The sequence below is a fragment of the Arachis stenosperma genome, chromosome 5 (genome assembly GCF_014773155.1).
Source record: "Arachis stenosperma cultivar V10309 chromosome 5, arast.V10309.gnm1.PFL2, whole genome shotgun sequence".
NCBI classification, from domain to species: domain Eukaryota; kingdom Viridiplantae; phylum Streptophyta; class Magnoliopsida; order Fabales; family Fabaceae; genus Arachis; species Arachis stenosperma.
In genome coordinates this window covers 115,516,929-115,526,892 of record NC_080381.1, presented here as the reverse complement: position 1 = coordinate 115,526,892, position 9,964 = coordinate 115,516,929, and the positions used below count along the sequence as shown (strand labels likewise).

Below are 9,964 nucleotides of genomic sequence, written 5' to 3'. Positions count from 1 at the left end.
GAGGTAACTAATGCAATAACCAACATGCAAATACCTCTAGTCCTTCCTTGGTCATCACTCTTCATCAATCCGAGCGCTCCATCCTTGGCTTCCTCTCCAAGATGGATTTCTGGCCCTTGATGCTTCATGATGATGATGGCTTCATCTGCTCTAATCTCTGCCTCTTCCATCACTTCGCCACTCTAGCTACTTCCTGTGGTGGTTGAGCAGAATCAGAGACAAGCCATGCTTCCAAGAATCTCACCTTGCTGGCCGAATCTTCTTCTTTCTTTTTGAGCATGAAGGATCCGAGATTACCTCACCAAATCTTACTACATTTGGTGATTATCTCAGCCACAACATACTTTTGATTTTCTTTTTCTTGCCATCATTATCTTGATGGTCTTGATGCATGCAGCTTCTTTTTTTCTTTTTGGTAGCTTAATGTAGCTTCCATAGTTGCTATGACATGACCGAAGGAAGAAGAAAAATGAGAGAGTAGTTTGAGTAGAAAGAGAAGCAATTAATTTAGTTTGAATAAAATAAAGAAAGGTGGGTTGCTTTTTGCTTCCCTCTTTGCTGAGTAGCGTGCCTTCATTAAGGCTAGCCATCTAATCAATCAATGACACTCTCTCTCATGTTTCCAAGGTCTGCAATAACTCTAATTAATAAAATTTGGATTCCATCAAGGAATAAAAGTGATATCCGTTGGAGCATGCAACAACATGATCAAAGGAATGGGTTTCTTTTGTTAATAAAACAATGTTGTGCCCCATTACCTTTTAATTTCGGACCAAGCATTTTTGGTCTCATACCAAGACCTTTGATTGGGCTTGTTATTACTATTACTGGCCCAAAAACAGGAATAATAATTCAGCCATAACAAACAACATATTTTTACATCAATGCTGAATGTATTTATAAAACACTTGGGCTTGCAATTTTTTCTTTTATTTTCGGCCCATATTAAAATCTTGCAAAACAAAATTATTAATTAACATATGTTAAATGAAAATCCAATTAATAATTTTGTAATTAATTATTTTAATAATGTTTGCTCATCACAAATATTAATTTGAAGTTTTCCAAACTCATCAACAATTTTCAATTCTCTACTCTATCTCTCTGTAATTTAGGAGGCAAAAAAAAGTGTCTCCTATTTTAACAAAAAACAAAACAAAAATATCTTCTCAAATTATCTTAGTAAAACTAAGTAAAAAAAATTCAAAAAATGTCAAGATTCAACCTCCAATCCCTTAATCCCTTATAACCATCAACTTACTATCATTTTCATTCCTAATTAGTTTCAGGATAATTATATGGAAGGATGGAACGCAAGTTTTACATGGAAACGTATCTAGAAGGTAAGTTTTTCCACGCGGTTTAGATATGTGATACGTTCTAACGTAATAGTTAGTACATTCTTAAATAAATAAAAAAAAAAAGTAAACTTATTTTCTTAGTTGGCTCTACCCTTCTATCTTTTTCTCTCTTCAGTCTTCACTTATTCTTTTTTTAATTTCTTCTAGATATATTTGCTTGCTTTTTCCTCTTTGCAATTCAAACATTTATGACTGTGGTTTTTCTCTTTCTATACATCAAGTATTAGTTGGAGATAATACCATCACTATCTATATTGGCGAATTTATATGCGATTCATGATATTTTGGAACGTGAACAAATTGCTACAACAAAATGATACAGAAAATGCCGCCTAATTGATAAATTCATGTAACTATGCTTTTCAACTTGGCATTTTTTCCACTGTCAAACGCTTTTTTTCTCTTTGCAACTGTCTTTCTTTGGAATTCTGTTATCTGGTCATTAATGGCACGGATTTCCCCTTCAAGTTCTCGCTTCTTTCGCTTCAACGATTCCAACTGAACACATACGGACTTCTCAAACACATCGACTTCCATGAAGTTTTCAACATTAGCTTCAGTTTCTGCTTTGACTTTTGAAGTGTTGCGTTGGTTGTCTTGGAGAAGAGACTCTGCTTCTGCAAACAAATTGGAACCTGTTACTTCCACAAGTTGAAACATTCATATAATTAAGTTTTTGGACTAACGTTATCAGCTTTAAAAGCATTTCAATTAGCAATCCAACAGCAGTTATAAAATTTTATTTATTGGAGTGAAGATTATTTTTGTCCTGACTCCTGTATGTAACGATGACTAGTTCCAAAACCAAATTCAGCACTGGTTCGTAATTGCTTTTGTTTGTCACCTTTAGTTTTCCATGCTTATTTGAATTTTCTCTCACGTTTTAATTAAGAAAATATGAACCTTCGAATTAGAATTGTTTTACCTGTACCACCATTTTCATGGATTCCTACCACAGGAGAAGCAATATTTCTAATATTCCGCGACACCACTCGAACGATCTTTCCAATAAACTCATGTTCATACTCATTCCTGCCAAATAGCCAATATGATCACAATTTTGTGCTAAGTCAACATTTTTTACATGGAAAAGTATAGGTAGATAATAAAAATACTAAACAATGTAAATAATAAATATATCGGATGTTTATTTCACTAGATGTATCGATGGTTGTTTTAATATTAAGATTTAGGTTAATAATTTAGAGGTATAGTGTATTTTTATTTAATTGGTAGTTGTTCATGTTGCTTAAAATAGTCATTATTTACCGAGCACTCTTCTTATAACTTATTTTATTTAACATTTATTAATTATTATAATAATTAATAAATACTAGATAAAATATTTCCGCTGATAAGGTACCCTTTGAAATGGAAGCCTGTTAAGTTAGCTGCCTGATGCAGAGCAGTCCTCCAATCTCGCAGTCTGTCTACATCATTCTTGAACCTCTCCTCATGCTTAGCCAGTGCTTCCTCATAACTACCACGCTGATGTCGAACGTGAGGAGGATCCACGTTATAAAAAACCGGCAAAACACACTGGGAATTAGATTGAGAGCACTTCATGATCTTAACAAGTTCATCTAAGCAATAAGAAGAATAAGCATAGTTCTTCGAGAACACAAGTATAGCAATCTTGGACCCTTCAATTGCGTTGTCAAGTGTTCTTGAGATTTCATTCCCTCTATGAAGAGCCTCATCATCCATGAAGGTGTGGATTCCCTTGCCACAAAGAACATTGTAGAGATTGCCAGTGAAACCAAATCGAGTATCAGTGCCTCTGAAGCTGAGGAACACATCGTATTTCCATCCATTGCTCAAGGAAGGAGCCAATGACGAGTAGGAAGCTTGTTCTTGGGACTCCAGTTCAATTGGATAATCATCAACACGTCTAATCACCCTTGACACTTGTTCAACAATTTTCTCAACAAACTCATATCCGTATCCATCCCTGCATAGTGTATAAGAGCTTTATGCTTTAACCACTGCAAAAACAATGTCTACGTTTCTTATTCAATTCAACTTTTAGTGTCGATTTGGATGTATTTGCTGTTTACTTTTTTTCAATAAAATATTAAATTAGTATGGAGGTCCTGTATTTTCACTTACATTCCCACGTGGTCCTCATAATTTTTAATGTAACCAAATTTGTCTATATTTTTTTTGAGTTATGGTACGTATACACTAAAATCAGCTACCAACTATTAATATAAAATATATGTTAGAAATATAAATACATATTGAAAATAAATTAAATTACATATGTATTTATACACAAATATATTACTGGCTGATTTTAGTGGCTAATTTTAATGTACAAATAATATTTCTTATTTTTTTTATATTAAGTTTCTATAATTTAAATACCAAAGAATTATAGCTTATATGGCATAATTTCTCTCATTCCTAACTTAAAAAAAATTATAATTTAAGTAACCACGGTTAGAATTTAATTTTAATACATATATTATATAATTTTTTATAATCATGTACTTGAATTTATTCTTTAAATAACTATTTATGCCCAAGTATAAAATAGTTATTTTAATAGACATAACAATATATAATTAAATACTTATGTTAAACAATTTAAAAATAAGAGACACTTAAATAAAAACGTTTAAAACGTCTTTTTTTAAAGATATTTTTTAATAATTAAAATTTAACATATATAATCGATTAAATCATGTTATTTTTATAAAAATTAGTCTAAACAAATTGATTTAACCGAAAAATGGTGAATCAAATTTTGAATTGGTCTAAATTAATATTATTTTTTTTATAAAAAATGACTACAATATTTTATTATAGAAATATTAATATCTTATTTTATATATAATATATATTATATATATATATATATATATATAAAGTACTGTAATTATTTTCTATAAAAGTTATTTTCTATAATAAAGTATGTAATTATTTTCTATAAAAATAATATTAATTTAGACCAGTTCAAGATTTGATTCACCATTTTTTGGTCAATTTAATTTGTCTAACGTAATTTTGACAAAAATAACACGATTTAATTGATCATATGTGTTAAATTTTAATTATTAAAAAACATTTTTATAAAAAGACGTTTTCAACACCTTTATCTAAGTGGCTCCCTTTAAAAATAATCATGCATCAAAAACTAAAAAGGCTTTAAAAGTAAAAGTAAATAAGTTTTTATTAACTTTTATGGTAAATATATAAGACTTTATCTAAAATAAAATAAATTAAACTCAAGAATATCCCAAACCATAAAAATATTGGGCTTATCAACTTCTATAATAATAGACGAGGATATTAAAAGGAAAAAAAAAGAATGTTTTAACGTATTGAAACCATGGTGGAATAATTCCAATAATATCCATGGTTAAAAAACTTTATTTATTTTTATTGGGCCTTTACCTCAACACTTACTTGTCATTTAAGCTGCGTTTATTTATGAGAACAGAACAAGACACTAAAAATAGGACAGGATAAAACATTGATGGACAGAGACATAAAATTGTGTTTTTGTATTTTGTTTGATGATAAACTAGAACAAATTATGAAAATCTAATTTATTCTCATTTTTTTTTTCATTCAAAAAATTTGAGATAAAAAATATAATAATAAAAAATATAATTATGAAAAATTAATAAAAATAATGAAAAATAAGTTGTGTCCCTTGTTAGTGTTCCTGTGTCCTTCCTGTCAGGATGGACACAAAATACACTAATTCAGTGTTTCTGAACACACTGTCTCTGTCCATGTCTCTTCTGCCAAACATGATTTTGTGTTTGAGTGTTCATGTCTCAGTGTCCTATCTCTATCTCTGTAAACAAACGCAGCTTTAGTTAATTTGTATTGTTCAAAATATCTTTAAGAACTGAATTGAATTAATCGAAATTCAATTATGAGTCCCAAAAACTTAAAGATTTCAGTCATGAAATCACTCATCCCAAAAATTTAAATTAATTTTGGGTTTATTAAAAATCAAATTTTTTAGTTTTCGAATCTAGAATTTTAATACCATGTCATGATACCACTCATTTCAAAAGCTTCAACTGATGAAAAAAATAACACTAATAGTTATATCTTTAATACTCTCTAAACCTCCATTACAAATATTTCATTGGCTACTCATACTTTTCCTTCAATTATTTGATCAATTTGATTTAAATAAAAAATTGCAAGAAAATAGTTAAAAGTAAATAATCGATTGGTGATATTATTTTAAAAGATTAAATAAAATAACAAATAACTAATTTATTATTATTTAATTTAATCACAATTAAATATTTAAACTTTGAAACATTTAATTTCACATTATAATAAAGACAAAGGAAAAAGAAAACTGTAAGGAGGTACCCTTTAAAATGCAAGCCAGACAAGTTAGCTGCGTCAGCCATGGCAGTCCTCCATCTTTGCACTCTGTCCATGGCATGCTCAAACGTCCTTCCAGTCTTAGCCAGTGCCTCCTCATAAATACCTTTCTGATGCCGCACGACGCTAGGATCGACGCCGTAAAACACTGGCAAAACAAACTGGCCATGACGCTGAGAGCACTCCATGATCTTCACTAGTTCGTTTAGGCAATAAGAAGATTCAGCATAGTTCTTAGAGAACACAAGAATCGCAATCCTGGACGCTTCAATTGCCTTCATAAGTGATGCGGAGATTTCATTCCCTCTGTGAATATCGTCAAAATCCATGAAGGCATGAATTCCCTTGTCACAAAGAGCTTTGTAGAGATAGCCTGTGAAACCGTAGCGAGTGTCAGGGCCTCTGAAGTTGAGGAACACATCGTATTCCCAATGCCAGGAAGAGGAAGAAGAAGAGTGGGATGGTTGCAGACCCATGAGAGCTTAGAAGGAAGCTTAGACAAGAGTTCAAACACTGATCACGCGCATACAAGTCTGATCAAGCAATATAATTATATACATGTGGCGTCCTCTAAACTTCTCAGATGTATCTTTAAAAGGTCTAAAGTTTGATTCTCAGGGAAAAAAAAAATAGCTTTTAATTTCCTGTTAACCGTGTGGGCCAATGGTTTCTCGGTCAACCGTACCCTTGCGGGTGCTTCAATTAAATGAATTAATCATCAGTTATGTAACTTCTAGGCAGCTCTTGAAAAAACAAAGAAAAACATATAATTAACTCTCTACTAAAAGAAGGTATATGACTGTCATATGGTAGTTGTTGATGACTGAAAATGACAGCAGAAAAATGTGGAGAATCAGATGTTCTTATTAGTGACTTTGTTCCTCTTCCATGTACTGGTTGTTAGTTTAACTTTCTAGTTTTATCTCCTCATCATAGTCATGCAAATCATGAAGATTTTCCAAAAGCACAACTATATTGGTAAAATATCTAGGAAATAGTGTAGGGAAAAACAACAACTTGGCTTGTTTCATCATAATGAACAAGATAGTGTATGTTTTCTCTTGTTGTGTATCAGTGCAATTGAGAAAAAAAAGTTCAGTCCAGTGAATAAGAAATGAAAAATACACTAGTGTCACTGAAACTCAACAATCATATATATCATACAGGATATGCTTCTGTAAATACACTTTAATAACCACCCTATTTTGGTTAACATGAACTTGAATATTGCTACGCTCTCCAATGACTTGTTCTCTAAAACTTACCACTATGCTTCAATATTACCTTGCCACATGGTTCCTCAAATTAGCCCCTTCAACTGTCAGAATTTTTCTACTGTCAAACACTTCTCTTTTTCTCTTTAGCAACTGTGTCTCTGCTGTGAAAACCTGCAATCTCAGCTTTTATGGCGCGAATTTGCTCTTCAAGTTCTCTTTTCTTTTCCTCCAAAGATTCTAACTGAGCGGAGAAACACTTCTCAGCCATATCGACTTCCCTGTTTCCAGTTGGCACTTCTTTTTTACCATTATCAATTCTTTCTGGGAAATGAGTATGACAAATGTCTGCTTGATTTTCATTACATCCTATGACTTCTGTATTTGATTCCGCTTGAATAAGAGAAGCCTGTTTGCTCCTTTCAAGACTAATATCTTCAGAAACTAGAGGCTCTAGCGAACCATTGACTTGATCACCGGAAGTGCTTTTTTCACCCAGTTGTTCTCTGTTGTCCTTTCCAGGGGATGCATTGATATTTGACTCCTGAGAGGAGAAAATGAGATAGTAAGTTAAAAGATTAAAAGTTTCAAATGTCTAATTTGCAGGAAAAAAAGGGGTTAAAGTTCTAAGTATCTTTTAAATTCCATCATTGTGGATCCTTTTATATTGATCCAAGGAAGATTGCCACTTTCATATACTTCTACCAAGCAAGTTGGACAGTTTGAACATCATACTAAGTAATTCAGAATATTTACCGAATTTGAATTCTCCATCTCATATATTCTTTTAATCCAATGGCTCTCTAGTAAACATTTGTCCCGTGTTGTAACAATGACTCTTGTTCCAAGGCCAAACCAATCAGGTTTTCCAGCAAGAGCTTGTAATTGCTCTGGTTTGTCAACATCATCTAGAATCAAAAGGATCTTCTTTTGTTGGAGCCAGTGCTTTATTGTTGAAATTCCTTGTTCAAAACTTGTTGCTTTGAGATTCTTCCTTTCGAATACATTAGAAAGAAGCATATTTTGAAGATACACTAAACCATGGTTATATGAATTTTCTCTCACATTTTCAAGAAAACATATACTTTCAAAACCGTTAGAAATCAAATGATAAATTGCATGAGCTACTTTTGTTTTGCCTGATCCAGCATTTCCATGAATCCCTACCACTTGGACTCCATCATAGCCATCAGAAAATAGAAGCGACTTTACTACTGAAACTTGAGACTCTAGTCCAGTCAGATAGTCAGCAACAGGCAAAGCAACACGTTTAATCTCCCTTGACACCACTTCAACGATCTTTCCAATAAACTCGTGTTCATATTGTTTCCTGCTCAATATATAAGACAAGACAATTATATGTACTAAGTCATACCTATTTGGAATTTTATTTAAAAAATAAAAGAACAGTAAACAAAATATGATAAGGTACCCCTCGAAAACAAAGCCAGTAAAATTAGCTGCTTGAAACAAAGCCTGTTTCCATTTTTCGACTTTGGATAAGTCGTCCTTGAACTTCTCCTCATGTTTAGCCATCGCTTTCCCATAACTTCCTGTGTGATATCGCACGTGATCGTGATAAATATCATAGAAAACTGGCAATACGAACTGACCATCAGACTCATGGCACTCCAAGATCTTGACAAGTTCATCTAAGCAGTAAGAAGAATCAGCATAGTTCTCGGAGAACACAATGATGGCAATCCTGGAGCCTTTAATTGCCTGAATAAGTGTTCTTGATATATCATTCCCTCTGTGCAGACCTACATCATCCATGAAGGTGTGGATTTTCTTGTCCTGGAGAGCTTTGTAAAGACTGCCAGTGAAACGATAGCGAGTATCACATCCTCTGAAGTTGAGGAACACATGGTGTTGGTATTGCCTTGGGTTTGAAAACGATTTCACCTGGGACTCTGCTCTGACTGGATAATCAGCAACAACAGGTAGCGTGTCCTCTTTAAGAATTGCCAACACCTGTTTACTAGTCCTCTCAATAAATTCGTATTCAAATTCATCCCTGCACAATGTGTTCGATAATGATGTTAACATGAGGAGTAAGTTAAGGCAAGTATCAAATTGATACATACCCTTTGAAATGTAAGCCGCATAAGTTGGCTGCGTCTCGCAGAGCGGCTCTCCATATTGGCACTTCATCCTTGAACCGCTCCTCATGCACCGCCATTGCTTTCTCATAGCTACCTCTCTGATGCCGCACGTCTCCGGGATCCATGTAATAGAAAATCGGCAAAATAAACTGGCCTTTACGTCGAGAGCACTCCAATAGCTTCACAAGTTCCCTCAACAAGAAATCGGTGTCAGCATAATGCGCCGAGAACACAATGATGCCAATCCTAGAGCTTTCAATTGCCCGATCAAATGTTTCCAGGATCTTATTCCCACTAATAAGATTCTCAGCATCCATGAAGGTGCGGATTCCCTTTTCACAAAAAGCTTTGTGGAGATAGCCAGTGAAACCGTAGCGGGTTTCAGGGCCTCTGAAGTTGATGAACACATCGAATTCCCACTCCCTGTCCCTCTCCCTTAAGGAAGGAAAAGAGCAAGAGTTGGAAGCTTGCTGAGTAGCCATGCCAGCTAGCTGTTAGTATGACGCTGCTGTTTGCATCTTGATTGAAAACCGTATAAGTACTTAAATAAGAAGATCATGATCATGATCAATCAGTATAATAGAAATGCTTAGTAAGTGTTAGAAATATATAAATGTTAAATAAGAGTGTTTATTTGTAACTGAGAATTTAATATCAATACCTATTTCTTTTATTTTAAAGGTAGTTCTGATTAGTCGCCATCTTTTGAAACAAATGTCTGTCATAATAAATTTTTGAGATCCTTCTTTTAAATTGTAATAATTTAACTTGACTTTAAATATAAGTGATCTGTCGTCAACTCTTTTTCTCTTAGCAACTATATCTCTCTAACTGTAAAATGAAATCTGAAATCTCATCTTTTACTGCACGAATTTGCTGTTCAAATTCTCCTTTCTTTTCCTCCAAACATGCCAACTTAGCACAC

General features: G+C 33.1%; 2 protein-coding genes across 4 annotated transcripts; both read right to left on the bottom strand.

Annotated features, from left to right (window-relative positions):
• Positions 1-1,282: 1,282 nt before the first annotated feature.
• Positions 1,283-6,331, bottom strand: LOC130980141 (uncharacterized). Its single transcript, XM_057903782.1, has 4 exons — positions 5,706-6,331; positions 2,725-3,312; positions 2,287-2,393; positions 1,283-1,978 (listed from the first exon to the last, which is right to left on the bottom strand). The coding sequence occupies exons 1-4, from the start codon at positions 6,194-6,196 to the stop codon at positions 1,707-1,709; spliced, it is 1,458 nt and encodes a 485-aa protein (XP_057759765.1). The 5' UTR covers positions 6,197-6,331; the 3' UTR covers positions 1,283-1,706.
• A 471-nt stretch (positions 6,332-6,802) lies between these two features.
• On the bottom strand, positions 6,803-9,747 carry LOC130982701 (disease resistance protein RPV1-like). Of its 3 annotated transcripts, XM_057906771.1 has the most exons (5): positions 9,701-9,747; positions 9,022-9,547; positions 8,367-8,951; positions 7,691-8,264; positions 6,803-7,478 (listed from the first exon to the last, which is right to left on the bottom strand). In XM_057906771.1, exons 2-5 carry the CDS (start codon positions 9,519-9,521, stop codon positions 7,059-7,061), a joined length of 2,079 nt encoding a protein of 692 aa, XP_057762754.1. In that variant the 5' UTR covers positions 9,522-9,547; positions 9,701-9,747; the 3' UTR covers positions 6,803-7,058. The 3 variants fall into 3 exon arrangements, with proteins under 3 accessions (XP_057762754.1, XP_057762752.1, XP_057762753.1); XM_057906769.1 differs by having other exon boundaries at positions 7,691-8,951; XM_057906770.1 differs by lacking the exon at positions 9,701-9,747 and having other exon boundaries at positions 7,691-8,951; positions 9,022-9,605.
• Positions 9,748-9,964: the final 217 nt, after the last annotated feature.